Source organism: Amblyomma maculatum, chromosome 11 (genome assembly GCF_055883805.1).
Source record: "Amblyomma maculatum isolate TAMU_Amacu chromosome 11, ASM5588380v1, whole genome shotgun sequence".
Lineage (NCBI taxonomy): Eukaryota > Metazoa > Arthropoda > Arachnida > Ixodida > Ixodidae > Amblyomma > Amblyomma maculatum.
The window spans coordinates 82,731,881-82,747,355 of NC_139354.1; the positions used below are offsets into that span (position 1 = coordinate 82,731,881).

Sequence of the window (15,475 nt, forward strand, 5' to 3'; positions counted from 1 at the left end):
TTAGCTTAACCCCAGCAAATGCTTTTCCTACGCTGACACGTGTCGTAGGCTGCGGAGTAGCTCCGTATGCTGCGGTATAGTCCAGGCCAAAAAAAAAAAAAAGGCGCTGTACTCGGTCGTAAGTGCGAGACACACCGAGATGGCCAGCTGTAGGCAGGTCGTGGAGTTCTTCAGTAACAGAGCAGCGGAGCTTTTTGGAAATCACCAACAGAAGTGGAGAACCGTCATTATGAAATTTACGGCGTGTCCTCATCCTGCGCAACAAAAAGTTGCAGAGAAGTATCCTTTCATCCAGATGTCAGGCCTTCAATGATGGATCTTAAATATGAGTCGTTGAGCTGTTCGCCTGCTATGTTGGTGAGATTGGAGAGGACGAAGACACAGGGAATTGCCTCGTATACCGAGATCAGGGGGCTCTACAGGACAGCGTGACAAACAATCGGCATCTTGATGGAGGAGCCCCGACTTTTAGACCGCGTTGTAGGAGTATGTTCGAAGGCGCAGGGCCCAGCTACCAAGACGGCCTGAGGGATTTCTCATAGATGACAACCAACAGAGCTCCGGATGGTCAGTTACAACTGAGAAAGAACGCCCGAATAAGTAAGGTCCAAATTTAGTAACAGCCCATATAAGGGCGAGACGCTCGCGCTCAGTAATCGAATAATTGCGTTCGGCGTTGGAGAGAAGGCAGGTAGCATATGCGATGACGCGGTCATTGCCACGTTGGCCAGCACTGCACCGCTCTCATATCCGCAGATGTCTGTTCTAGCTTCAGCGGAAGCTGAGGGATTGAAATGAGGCAACACGCGGGGAGACGACAGTAAGCTTATAAGCGTTGACAACGCACCTTGCTGTTCAAGACGGCACGTGAAAGCGTCGTCAGTCTTGAGTAGGTCGATAAGAGGACGAGAGATACAGGCGAAATATTTGATAAAGCGGCGAGAGGACGAGAGATACGGGCAAAATCTTTGATAAAGCGGTGAAAGTAAGAGCAGAGGCCGATAAAGCTGCGCGCATGCTTTGAAGACTGAGGACGCGGAAAGTATTTGATGGCTTGAATTTTAGCCGGATCAGGTCGTACTCAACAGGCGTCAACCACGTGTCCAAGAATGGTGAGTTGGCTGCGACCAAACTAGCATTTCGATGAATTGAGCTGGATGCCGGTTGTAGGGAATACATTGAGAATACTGGTAAGGCGTTCAGTGTGCTAAGAAAAGGTCGGCGAGAAAACGAAGACGTCGTCGAGGTAGCACAGACAGCTTGTCCATATAAATCCGCGAAGAAGTGAATCAATCATTCATTCAAAAGTTGCCGGAACATTGCAGAGATCAAACGGCATGACTTTAAAGTGGTACAAGCCGACTGGAGGGACAAAGGCTGTTTTTCACGGTCCTGCTCGTCAACAGAGATCTGCCAATATCAGGACCATCACCTGCCTGGAGGAAATCTAGGGCGTCATCAATTCTGGGAAAGAGTGTACACGTCTTTTTAGTGATGCTGGTGAGATGGCAATACTCGATGCAGAAGCCCTAGCTACCGTCTTTCGTTTTAACCAAAACGACTGGGGACACCCACGAGCTCGTCGAGGGTTCGATGATGTCTTGAGCGAGCATCTTGTCAACCTTATTACCTGTCGTTCAGCACCGGCGATAAGGACGGCAATGAAAAGGAGAAGCGTTGCCGGTCTGTATGCAATGCTGCACAGGAGCGGTTCGATTAAATGGGTGCTGATTCCAATAAAAAATGTCTCTGAAAGATACCAGCAGACGACTGAGTGCATGAGCTTGGGGAGGAGAAAGGTCCGTAGCGATCATCTTGGCGTAGTGTTGGAGACTGGAAAATTCAGATAAAGAGCAATTAGAGTAATGCGGTAAACCGGTGGCCACAACAGAGAGATCACATTAATTTACAGGACACAGAGTGGCGAGCGAGATGCCTTGCAGGAAAGACTGCATTTGCTGGAAGGGCTGCAAAATTTTCTTTGCTGCGATTAAGTCTCGTGAGGTGTAGAATGCGAAATCCTTGCGTGTCTTGCCATTCCATCTTGTGGATTCGCCTTACACTACGGTAGAGAACTTTGTCACACTCGTCCAATAGCATATGACACGGCGTATTTACCTAGCCGAAATAAAAGAGCAGTGCCAAGAGAACTGCAGGCATATAACCATGGATAAATGGGAACACATTTATTTTGATTGGGCGTAAGAGGTGAGGGTTCAGTTTGAATGTTGGCCGCGCCAGATGGCCGCCAGTTGCCTCCTGTCGGCGATCTCTTCGGCCCACTCAGTGACGGGAGCCTGGATGGCCGGGTCCGAGCAGCGCAGCACGGCCCCCCACTCCTCCAGAGATGGAGCTGGCAGCATATCGGCGGGGGGCGGATATGCCGCGCACCCCTATGTAATGTGGTCTAGAGTGGCGTCGACGCCACACTCTTTTTGCATTTAGGGTCAACCTGCTCTTTGAATGTACTTTGGGGCAGGGTAAGGAGCTGGTTTGTAGATGGTGCCAGCGTATCTCCCGGGCCTTGCTTAATGAATTGTGTGGTGGAGGAAAGATGTGTCTTGCCAGGCTAAAATGGCGAGGTATATCATGGAACGAGAGCAAGCCCTCCCTCGCGCCCGCGGGAAACGAGGTACTCACCGCCCGGCCGACGAAACCTGGGGCGCATTCGTGAGCTTTCTCGTTCCCAGGAATGCCCGAGTGAGCCGGAACCCATATCAGTTCTATCGTCCTACCAGGGACTGGACGGTAGCTTTCAAGGATATTCTTGGCGGCAGCCGACAGACGGCCCCTCTCGAAATTTCGTACGGCTGCTTTGGAGTCAATGACTATAACATCTGCTTCGGTAGAAGCGACAGCCAACGCGATGGCGGCTTCCTCTGCATCCTCGGATGTTTTGGTGCGTACAGTAGCCGAAGCTAAAATTTTGGAAGGCGTGGATCCACGAGCCTCAGTCACCGTACAAGTCGCGAAACCTCGGTCCGTCTGCTCATATTCGGCTGCATCGGCGTAAGCAACCGAATGGTTTCCTTTGTATTTGGTGTGCAGTGCACGTGCGCATGCTAGTTGCCTGCCTTCGTGGTGAATGGGGCGCATAATATTAGGCAGGGGCTTGATAACAAGCTCCTTCCTGATTGCTGTGGGTATCTGCCTGGGATTATCTGCCATGGGTTCGGCATTGATGCCTAGCCTCAACCATGTTCACCACACAGCGGGAGAGCGTGTTGCAGATGAAATGGGATGTTTACTGCACATGGTTTAGTTTATTTAAAGAGTTCAATGTCCCAGAGCTACTCAGACCAGGAGAAACGCCTTAATGCACATAGTGTATTGCGGTTTTACACGAGGCTTGAACGCATGTGGTGTTAAAGTGCTGTCGTGCCTGGGCTGGAGAAGGTGATTTGTTCGTTCTGATGCAGGTTAGAAACTCAGTAGCGACAACGTTTTTCATTATTAGCTGTTCATGCGGACAGGCAATGTCGCCAATTCCGGTCCACAGATCCTGTGCACACTACGCATGAGTGAGAAACAATTTCTGATTACAAATGCAAATGCGCATTGAAATAGCGTCTCCCAGTGGTGTCCAAACTTGGCTGGAGAACCGCAACCGACGAGGTAGTAAATATTTTATTTGTTAGGTTCTCTCGCTCTAAAAAGAACTATTTGCGTTATCATTTTAACTCAAAAGAAATGCATAGCTGTTTAAGTAATATGGCATATCTGTAAGCCCATGCGAACGAATTCACCCCTGAAGCCAATTCAGGTGCGTGGAAACACGTTTAGTGAAAAGAACAAACGGTGATCAAAACACATGTCGCCTCACAACGTTGCGAAGAAATTATGATCGCGTTGTTTTCTAAAAAGTTGTGTCTTCTCTTCCAATCAACAAACTATGGTACCCATGTTGACAGTCACTTGTGCGGAACAGCAAAGCTTCAAAATAAACTTGTTACAGCATAAAATGTTCGAAAATCATCTTACAGCGTGTGCGTTCAATTCGCCTAAATAAAATAGCAGTTTTGGCAGCCAGAAGATAATAACAGATCTCAAGTTTACTTCAGGAAGATGGAATGTTGTATCAAAGCATATACATGGTTCAATTAAAAGATGAATATTAGGTTGTTTGATAGGATCTCAAGCTGTTTGGAAAACATTCCCGGCGACGGTAATCGGTAACGGGAGTGATCAAATGGACAATTTGGGAAGAAGATTAATAAGGATGAAAAATATTCCCGTTCTTACCGTAAGCGTTTCGAAGAATGTAGTATTAAAATAGCATAACGTGAGTGAAAGTTGCCTCGTGGCCATTGCATACCTGGTCATAACAATGCTCCTGTATGAACTCGAGGGACGTTATTTTAATACTCCATGATATTCTGACTACATGGTAGCTTTGAGCAATGAAACATCATCATATAAAAGGACGGTTGGCTAAGCTTTCAATTACCTTTACCGCGGATCGTAAAGATAAGTATTTGAACTGGTGGCACACCATTCTATTGCTTTCCTCCAAACATTTTAAAAGGACTGTTTTATAGGATATGACTCAGTATATCAAAGTTTGTATTTGCGTTCAAGAAGTTTTTCTTTTCAGTGTACTGATGAAACGGCTATAAGCACAAATACAAGCTGAATCAGAACTTTTCGCAGGTAGATAGATAAGCAGTGTATGAAAACCACACTTACTGGTACACTGTGTCTGAAACGACATAGTCAACATTGTAATCGCAATAGATAAATATTGAAAGCATTTAAACTGCATCTTCGTTGTCCCGGATGTAAGCTTGGAAAGGAAAATTCTTCACACGCTACTTCTTGTCTTAATATTCTAATGGTTTTAAACGCTGCTACGCTAATAGCAAAGCAAGTCAGATTAAAATGCTTTGACACACCGTCTTCTTATAAAGGCGTCTTTCGCATAGCTAATTTGACGTGCAATATATTACGATTAAATAATTGACGCCTGTTAATACGTGGACATGTTTTGCTGAGAAAAACAGATGGAGCTGCCAGGCTGCCAGCATCATCCTGAGGAGATATGTAACTTTTAGCGATTCATAATTAGTCTGTAGGAGACTATATTCAAGCGCAAATCTATAGTCTCATTGTATCTATCCCTTAGAGAAACCTCCCTGCCTTTCCTCCTTCATTTTCTCCTCCTTCCTTAGAGAAAAACAGCTATACTAAAAATGTATTTCAAATGCGTTGTATTATTTTGTATTAATTTCTTATTTTTGTCCCCGTACTTAAAATGCAAAATAAATACGTTTTAAATGTACTAGCAGTGTAACACTGTCTGTTTTTACAAATATGATGAAAATAGGCTTTTTGCCTGTTGAGTATATTTCTAACATATTGTTACGTATTGGTGACAAGGCCGTAGACACCAAAAGAAGACAGGCTTGATGGTGTTGAAATTAACTCTTTGTTGGGCTGACTTGCGCCCGCAAAAGAACTAAGCAACTTGGCGGCGGCGATGGCAACAAAACTGCTCATCGTTCGTCGAAGAAAGAATGCCCATCGCACTCGGCAACGCTTCATTTAAAGGCTGCTCAGAACAATCTAGATAAGGTCGCAAACTGCTACTAGCACAATCTGGAACATTGTGGAAAACATACGCGCGTGATCGGAATCTTCGAGTCAGTTCTCTGCGCACCTTGCGCGACTACGAAACTTATAAAGGTGCTTCTCGCGACATCTGGAATTACCAAACAAAGAATACAGAACTGATGCGCGATCCAGAATCAGAGTGATAGGGCCGCATGCCGGCGGCTGCGAGAAATCAACAAATACAGTTTTGCAGGTTTCGCGGTAATATTTAAAATGTACTTTCTTCAATTTTCTTGTTATGCAGGGTTCACAAAATCTTCCATTAATAGACTGACAATGTACTTATGGCAATGTCTGAAACGACATAGTCAACATTGTAATCGCAATAGATAAATATTGAAAGCATTTAAACTGCATCTTCGTTGTCCCGGATGTAAGCTTGGAAAGGAAAATTCTTCGTTAATAGGGGTTGGCAACCCCTATTAACGAAACCTAAGTGAATAAAATTCTTAAACGCAGCCCGAATCTTTCCAGGTTACATAAAACAGCACCGCCCCTACATTGTAAATAAGCAGTATTAGCAGTGCTGTACGACTGTTAACATGCCATAGTCTAGCAACCTTATTACGAAGACGAATACCAAATGGATTGCTTTTGTTATATGTGAAGTTCGGTGTAAATGGACTTTTCCGACTACAACACGAAACCATAATTTCGGACCAAAAAGGGTATTTCCCCCTTATGCACTTGTGTGCACGTAAACTTTCTTCAAAGCTGACCCTATCAAGCCACCTTTTAAGCTCTTCTGAGTTGTTAAGTCCTGGTCCAGGCCCCTTCAGAGGACAAGCTCCTCTAAGGACATGACAAGTGATTGAGGTGGTCGCAAGATTCAGTTGTAAGTCGGCAACCTTGCCCAAATGCTTGAAAAAAGTTGCAAGGATGCGGTGACAGACAAAGCTGCTCTACCACAGTGCCCATCTATATAGAACCAGTGTGCATCAGCTTTGTGAAAGATTTTATAGCCATGCATTGGGATACAAATAAAGTGACACATTGCCGCAGCTACTAGGTTACTGATCAATCTTTGCCCGTAAGTAAAAGTACAGCCACTTAAACCTAGAACTCAGGTGGGAATTAGCACTCCGAATGAAAACCATCCTCTATACTGCCTGACCATAGTCTTCATTGATTGTGTGCACATCTGGGTCACTCTGCACTAAAATAACGGAGACTGCTGTGATTCGACTGGGCATTTGACCAAGGCGTATCTCTTGTGCGGTACTGAAAGCATCTCACGTCTCTGTCCGAGGTTGATCACCGTTGTGCACAAAAGTTTCTGTAAATGCTACCTGTTTAGTACACTTGTTCCACTCTAGAGGACTTACCAAGCTGGTACATAAACACACGGGAATTGGTCTTAAAGCCATTCAAATTCAGTTTCAATAAATAAACTTCAATTTATTCTCTATTTGGAGGGGAGAGTCAGTTGTTTTCTTTGAGAGGTCATGAGAGCTAAAACATTCTTAGTCAAGTTAGATCTCCGCATTCGGGGGTAAGACGTACGTTTGACCTGAAAACTGTGTGCTGAAGTCTGTAGCACGCTCAGTTTTTCATGTTGAGTCTTCTAAACAACCTTCGCAAGCAATCTCAACGTTAACAGCATAGCAGAACATGCTTTGCGGGCTGGATCAAAAGGGCGGCTGTAAAAAATGGCCGTAAATGTTTTTTTGCCTGGCAACAGTCTCTGCTGGTGACGTAGAGTTTACGCAGAACATGACATAAGCTTTTGGAAAGGTTGTGATTACTTCGGTTTATTTGTTTGGTGTGAGACTATTCTCGCGCTTTGCCGCTTTGTCTTTTTTTGTTATTGCCAGGTTTTGACAGACATTAAACTACACTAAAAAAAAGACGAGTTAAAGACACCAACTTCTACGAACATGGCTCTTAGAGGGCTCGGGAGCAAAGAATGAAAACCTGCATGATACTTCGCAGTGCGTTTCGGCGCATGCACACGGAATTCAGAACCCTAATTGAAAACGTGCTGCCAAAGTCATGCCTTCGCTGGCTGCGAATATCCCTTCTTAGGACAACCAAAGCAATGACCTCCCTTGACCGTGCCACGCGTCCGAAGACGCACTATATCCTCAAATGACGGGCAAGCCATTGATGTGTGGGGTGCTTCACAGATATCCGCATAGACCTACCGCGCCTTGAGTGCTCCCCAGATTACTGCATGCAACACGCTGTTCCGCCACGACAAGTTCGCCGCCGTCTGCGGAAGTCATCACACAGGGCGAGCTACGGAAGGAGTGTGCCGCCACCGCCGCTCGAGTCCGGCTGCAGGAGAGCTCACTATTAACCGTGAAATGCGCGCCTCACCTCTGCACTTAGTAGACTCTCAAAAGTTGTTCACTTCATCGGCAACGACTTGAAATGTACCCACGCCACAAAAGTGTAATGCGATGATCAACTATAGCACCCTAGTGTTGGCGGCTGATCATGGATATCCATGCTCGGTGTGAGCGGCAGGGAAGGCAGAAGGCTAGCCACGGCCGCACCCATAAAACAATAACGTGCCAGATGTCCCGGGTAGCTGTCACTTTCAGCCAATGCTTTAGAGAAAGGTTTGGTGCATCCTCGTCGTATCCATGTTCGTGGAACCTTTGGTACACCGGTAGAACAAAGTCCACACAGCGAGCAAACGATGCGATGTCCTCCGTGTTTACAAGTTGAGTGGCGGTCGGGGAGCGGCCAAGGCAGCGTCATTGCGGGCTCGAGATTCTTGAGAAAACTCGAGTTTTCTGTGCTGATTTGGGAGTGATTCGAGCGAAGGTTGTTTTCTGAAACGAAAAACAGGCCTCAGGGACCGCTATGAATAAAAGTTTCAGTGAAGGCGTGCTTGTGAAAATGGCGGTTAGTTTTACGGTTAGTCTTACTCGGTGTTGTTTTCTCTACTGAGAGAACACATCACCATTCCAGTCTCTGATACTGTTATTCCAAAATGTATTACCAACTAGCCGGCACCTCAACGTCTGATACTACTTTGCCAGCCTCGGCTTTTCACTCAACGCTTCTGCTGTACCCCCTACTTTGCTCTCCATATCATATTGCAGTTGCACCTTCCGCCTGTGCTTTCGTCCTCTCCTTCACTACTGCAGTACTGTGACCTGCCTCTAATTTGTTCCATAGTTACCACAACAGCAACAAAGAGTTGCACTTTAAAACTGCTCAGCGCAGAATACTTGGCCTTTTTTAAAAAATATCTCGTGCAGAATTTGTACATTATTTGCAAGACTACACAATGAGCAACAGAAAATACGGCAATAAGACAAGCAGTCTGTTAAGTTCATCAGTCCTGTTAATAATTATATTTTTCTTTCATGAATTTACATGCAGTGAAAGTTTGAATTATCCTATAACTCAATTTGTAAGACTTGTTTCAGTCTAGCTTCATAGGAGTTCATGCATAAAAAGATTGTTTATTCAAGTGTGAGTGGGTTCCGCCGTGAATAATTCAAACTATTTTATGCCCCGCCTGTGCACTCGGAAAGAAAAGGACAACAAAACAACAACAAATCATAGTAAACAATACACGCCAAGCATGGCATTATCTGAAAAACGGGATTGAAGGGGGGAACCAAAATAAGAAGTAAGGGGGGTTTCTCCGATGAATACATCAGAGACCCGGCAATCAATGAATGGAAGGGTAGATGTTCATTGGGCAGAGCCAAAAACCTACCAAAAGCAATTTCCTAGCATTTCAATCAGATAGGCCATAAGGTTAATGAAATTCATTTATTTATTCTCCATGTTGGGCTTTAAATCTTCAAGGGACACAAAATATAGGGTGGCATACCTAACCCATAAATTTAGAACATCGGAAAAAGCAGGAGTAAATGTCTTGGTAGAAGCATTACAAGTCCTTAAATATACTTCCTCTTTGTCATAACTTGTCATGAAAACAAGCCCATAAAGTGTAATTATTACACTTTATTCCTTGCTTATGTGTATACTCTGAGCCCACCCCCTACTGTAATAGTATAAGCTCCAAGTGTTTTTTCAAACAAGTTCCTTTCTCATCAGTTCTTACTGTGGTTCCTTCTTGAATCCTTTCTGATAGTGCCATGCTTGGCAGGGTATACTCTGATTTGTTGTTACTCTGATTTTTTTGTCCTGCTCTTCTCTTTCCACAACATTTTGATAACTATTCCCATGCAGCTGCATTGTTTATCAGGTCCCTTTGGAATGCTTGTCCCCTTTCAAGAAACACATGTCAGGATCGAACTCGCATAGTAGATGTTCCCGCTGCTGCCGCTTTTTTTAAAATCTGATGATGGAAGAACTGGGTCCATGGCCATAGAAATTCATACCCAAGGACACATTCTTTCACTCCTTGTCCTGCTTCTTTCTCCTCCTCCCTGCCTTCTTTTCTTCGGAAGCAAAAGCATATTCAAAACCCCCGCCAGTGATCGTGCTGCCCAAAGACAAGTCCCCTTGTCGAAACGTTGGCTCGGCTTGCTAACTGAAGCTCCCCCTCAATCCTTGTTCAGTGCTTTTTCATCCTGCAAGGGAAAGAATTCCACACTTTGATCTAATAGATGTGCCACCTTCATTGTCACAGCAGCGCAACAAACTGTTTAGACTTGGTGTTGAACTCCTTTGTTCATAGTAAAACTCAAGGTGTATGTAGGACGATGAGATTGTTTACTGCTTAGACTGTGCAGCTCTGGCAGGTCAATTTTCAGTGCCCAATGAGGCATTTGCATGGCCCAACTCGACACACAGCACTTTCTGGCAGAGCCATGCTTAGCAATAGGCATAAAAAATTGTGGAGAATAGGTGCGTCTGATAAGGGTCTACAGTTTAACTTAATGTGCATTGCAATAGTTGATCAATTATGATGATGATGATGAGAACTGATTTTTTGGCGCAAGGACATCTTAGGCCAAAGAGCGCCAAACACAAGGTGAGGTGTCGACTGAAGTTAAGGAAATGTGCGAGATGGGGTGTTTAATGATGTACTTAAAAACGGTGGTGTACAGGGACTAAACGTTCTTTTTGAGTGTATAGTCTAAAAACAGTGGTGTATAGGGCCTAAAACATTAAATTGCGGTGTATAGTGGTCTGAGTAAAAAGAAAAAGAAAGCTATCTAAGTAAAAGAAACGGGCTTACGCCCATGTTGGTGAATAATTCCGTATGAAAAGTCTACTTATAATAAATATTTAAAAACTCTATATAAAGCGAACATTGGATCATCACCAAGGAAGATGGACGGATGTGTGGGTATATATTGCTTGTGTAATTCGGGAAAATGATGTCTCCTTTGCTGTTGAAGTCTCGGAAATTCCATTAAAACATGGATCACTGTTAGTCGGTCTCCGCATCTCGAACAATGTGATGCAGGAGAGTTTGTTAAAAAGGTACGAATGTTTGGTTTGGTTTGGTTTGTGGGGTTTAACGTCCCAAAGCAACTCAGGCTATGAGAGACGCCGTAGTGGAGGACTCCGGAAATTTCGACCACCTGGGGTTCTTTAACGTGCACTGACATCGCACAACACACGGGCGCCTTGCTTTTCGCCTCCATCGAAAAGCTGCCGTCGAGGCCGAGATTCGATCCCGCGTCCTTGGGAACAGTAGTCGAGCGCCGTAACCACTGCACCACCCCGGCGGGGTAAAAAGGTACGAATGTGTTGTATATCTGTGTAATTCTGTGACCTATCAACAGCCTGCACAAAGCTACTTCTTTGAATCTGTTTCGTTTTTCTGTAGTGTACTTGCCTATCCTTGGTTTTATTGTGTGTAGTTTATTCTCAATGGCCGTGTCCCACTCCTCTTGCCATTGTTGTCGAATCATGTTTTTGATGTGTGGCTTCAGGTCCTGGTATGATATGTTGTCAATGTATGTAGTGTTTCGAAGGGCAGCTGATGCTGCAAGCCTATCAGCTGCTTCGTTACCTGGTATACAGCGGTGGCCTGGCACCCAACACAGTGTAATTATAAGTTGTAGTTTATGGGCAGACATAAGGGTGTTATAAAGAGAATTCAGGACTGGGTTCTTATTATGCCACTTCCAAAAGGACAGGGACGTTAAAACACTCAGGGAGTCTGTGTAGATGATCGATGTCTGTATTTTATTTTCTATATTGTGGGTCTCGCAGTTAAAAGGATACCATGGCAGTGATAAATATACTTGTATGTCTGTTCAGTGTTTTTGACTGTGAAAATCGTGGTCCATGTGCTACACAAGAGACTTAAGCAGATTTTGAAGCATCAGTGTAATACTCATTGCATGTGTACTTTGCCTGAAGTGACATGAAGTGCTGCTGTATGACAATAGGGGACGCATGCTTCCCGACTTCAAAGAATGATGGATCACAATTAACAGCGTATATTTCACAAGGAGGAAATATATCTTTCATGGAAGTTGTATGAAGACTGGTAACCGGAATCAGTGGCAACCCTGCTTGGGTATGGTGGCGTTAGTGATGGTTTTCATGATTAAAGTTCTGTGCTAGTTTTGTCAAGCAGGAGCCGGCGACATGGATGATCCAGTTGACAAAGTACCTTCGTGGCATAAGTTACACAAGAAAATTCTCTTCTTCGTTGCAGTGACCAACGGTTCGCTTCAACATAAAGACTAGCGATTGGGCTAGTTCGAAAAGCGCCCATGGCGAGGCGAAGGCCGAGGTGGTGCACGGGATCGAGCAATTTTAGAGCAGAGGATGATGCTGACGCATAGACCATCCAGCCACAGTCAATGCATGATAGAACTACACTATTGAGAAGACTCAGAAGGCAGTCGCGGTTTTTGCCCCATGACTGGTGAGAGAGAATGTTTAGCAGATTCATTGCTTTGAGACACTTCAGTCGCAACTGTTATATGTGGGCAATGAAGAAAAGTTTTTCGTCAACGACTACGCCAAGACATTTATGTTCCTCTATAAAGGCAAAGCTCTGACCATTCAGTGTAATGTTAGGGTCAGGTCGGATGCCACGCTGTTTAGAGAAAAGTACACAAACACTCTTTTCAGAGTTAAATTTCAACCCATTGTCATCAGCCCACCTGGACAGTTTGTTAACACCTAGCTGAATCTGTCGTTCACAGATGGCCAGGTTGCTAGATTTGAAGCTTATCTGGACGTCATCAACATAAACAGAACAAGAAATGGTTTTTGGCAGCACGCTATTTAGCCAGTTCATTTTGACTATGAAAAGTGTGCAACCGAGAACACCACCTTGAGGGACACCATTTTCCTGTATGTACTGCTTTGAGGGAACAGGGTAGGTCCTATTCTTGCCATGCATTTTAGGCTATGTTCGTGACCCTTTTTCTCATGATCTGCTGGGGTTAGAACATTAAAATTGGTGGCATTGTATTCAGCAATGTTAGGTAGTGTTACTGAACTAGGATAATTTCGTTTTAAAGGTTAGTTTTTTGTTATCTTTTTTTACTGGACCCACCAAATTTTAGAGCCATAATCTGCAGTAAATAGCCTGTAAATAAAAATCTTCTGCAATAATATTTAAAATCCTAGTTCAGTAGACTATCTGTAATGTTTGCTCAATGTCTGGAAATCTTTATCTCCCTTGCGCCTGTAGTTTCTTGAAAAAAGGGTCAAATGCAGCAAAATTTGATGTTTTCAGATAATTGGCTTTGAAGTGGAAGAAAGAGCTTTATTGCAATATAGGACTATAGAAACAAATTCTCACGCATTTTTTCAATAGCCATCAGCATGGTAGTCCCCTCCATCATCAATACTTCTTTTCTGCGCTAGCTACCTTGTTTTCCGGGCCTCCTTAGTAACCAGTCGTGTAGCCCCGGCATCTACACGTAGTCCCGGCAGCTGCTCCTTTTCCTATGCATCGCAATGCATAAACAATCTTCAGATTGGCTTCTCGAACCGGTGCGCTGAGGAGCACTTTACACACTGCAGGGAAAACGTGCAAGCAACTCCTTTCGTGCAGCGTCTTTAACAAGCTGAATATCGCCATCGCACGCTTTACACGCGCAGCTTTCGGCAACGGCACGCGAGAGAAGGTCAATGTCAATCAGGCCATAACCGCGGTCACTGTCACTTGCCTTTAGGTTCTTCAAGCGTTCCGCCGAGTGCGAAAGCTTCGATGCAGACGCGCACGTGGTGGCCGCGGCGCCCACTCCTGGGCTGTGTTGTGGAGAATTGGCGTCATTGGAGATCGACTTATGCCGATTTCCGTAGAAGAGACGTTTTTTAAAGCACTTCTTTGGCTTTGTCATTACATTACCGCTAAATAACCAGCAAAAAAGTGTATGTCCGCGAAAACACGCCGAAACACAAGCAAAATTCCACGCGTTGCGAGTAATCCAGCTGCGTCTTAGGATTCGTTTGGCTAAGTGAAGTATGGTTGCTAGGTTTTCACTGTTTCCAGATGAGTGACTGCCATTCCGCTAAACGCGACAAAAAATAGGCGCTGAAAAATTTTTTTTTAGCTTAGGAAAGGCACAGATCCTGAGCTTGTGTCAAAGGGGGTGTGGCTGGATGCTGCTAGGATTCGAAAAATGTTGATTTTGAGGTAAATATTTCGCGTGCGCTCAAATGAAAGACTGGGCTATGTTAAGGAAAGAATAGAGATTTTAAATTACACAAAAACAAAAAATCGTTTTTTTTTCGGAAATCTTGTCTACCCTGTTCCCTTGAGTATGCATTGCCAACACGAACTTTGAAGGTCCGTTCAGACAAGTAACTTCGTATTGTATTCCACATGTTCCCTGTGATACCAAGAGAGAAGAGGTCGCGGATAACACCGTAGGACCAAGTGATATCATATGCTTTTTCAAGATCGAAAAAGACAGATTAAAAAAAAATGTTGTTTGTGTACAAAAGCATCCCTTGCGCAATAGTTGATCAACACTTACCGGACAGCCAAAACACTCAGCACCACCACTGTTTCAAGCTGCTGCCCCAGCCATCCCAGAAGTTTTGATGACATCAAAAAGTTCCGGCCACTCTATAAAACAACAGAACATTACAGAAAGAAAACATAAGCAACACTGAGCATCGGGGCTTCAGATGAGTGAAGTTTTATTTCTCAAACTTATTTATCTACCGACAGCACAGAGTAACACAAGGGTGATACTCAGCTAGAAATCAGTTGCACTACGTCGCACAGCAACCAACAATGCTACTGAGCAAAAACTATTTGCACTTAGCTGGGCCTTGGAAAACAACCATTTATTTTTAATTTGCTCCTGCTGAAGATCTGCAGACATAATAAAAGAAGTACCACTTGCAAAGTTTAAAAATCGCCTTTGAGGTGGCAGCACAAAAGGCAGCTATGTATTGTAGAGCCAACGGACATATGAGCTGCCACTTCAGAGCACCACCTATAAGATTGGAATGCAAGGAGGCAGTGTCCATATTCCATCTACATAAAGCGATACCTACAGGAAGAAAGGGTGCCAACATACACACCCACCAGCTTCACCGCTAAATGGACCCACTTGCTCAAAATAATGGGCAATGGTCTGAGCTGCCTCAGATGAAACGACCGAAGTGAGCACTCCGATTAAAAATTCAATGTGCATTCTGAACGAGTGAGCCAAGGAAAATTGGCACTTTTTTTTCTTATGCCAGCTTTCTGGGTCCCAATTAAATGAAAAAAATTGCACTCTAAAAATGGTCGCACACTGTGCTAATAATAGACGTCACCAAAGAGTCTGTGAATGACAAGCACTGTATCGTTACAGTGTTTAGATGACAAAATTTTAGCCCGCATTATTGGGATTACATAACGTTTATCAAAGTCTCCCTCGACCTTCAACTACTGGAAATCCGACGGAAAAAGGCACAACTTTGACAGTTTCATAAACTATACTATCATTTTCCTCATCGACATAACCTGCTCTTACAGTCGCCGCTACACACTTCTCGCCGCCATTTTATTTCA

At 44.3% G+C, this 15,475-nt stretch overlaps 1 protein-coding gene across 1 annotated transcript in view; it reads right to left on the bottom strand.

The window, feature by feature from the left end:
• LOC146174274 (uncharacterized) overlaps positions 1-4,888 on the bottom strand; it is a 157,967-nt gene extending 153,079 nt beyond the window's left edge. The window contains exon 1 of the mRNA XM_084584939.1: positions 4,687-4,888. Within this exon, the coding sequence (XP_084441065.1) occupies positions 4,687-4,762 (76 nt within the window). The 5' untranslated portion in view covers positions 4,763-4,888. The remainder of the gene's footprint in view (positions 1-4,686) is intronic.
• Between the last annotated feature and the right edge of the window lie 10,587 nt (positions 4,889-15,475).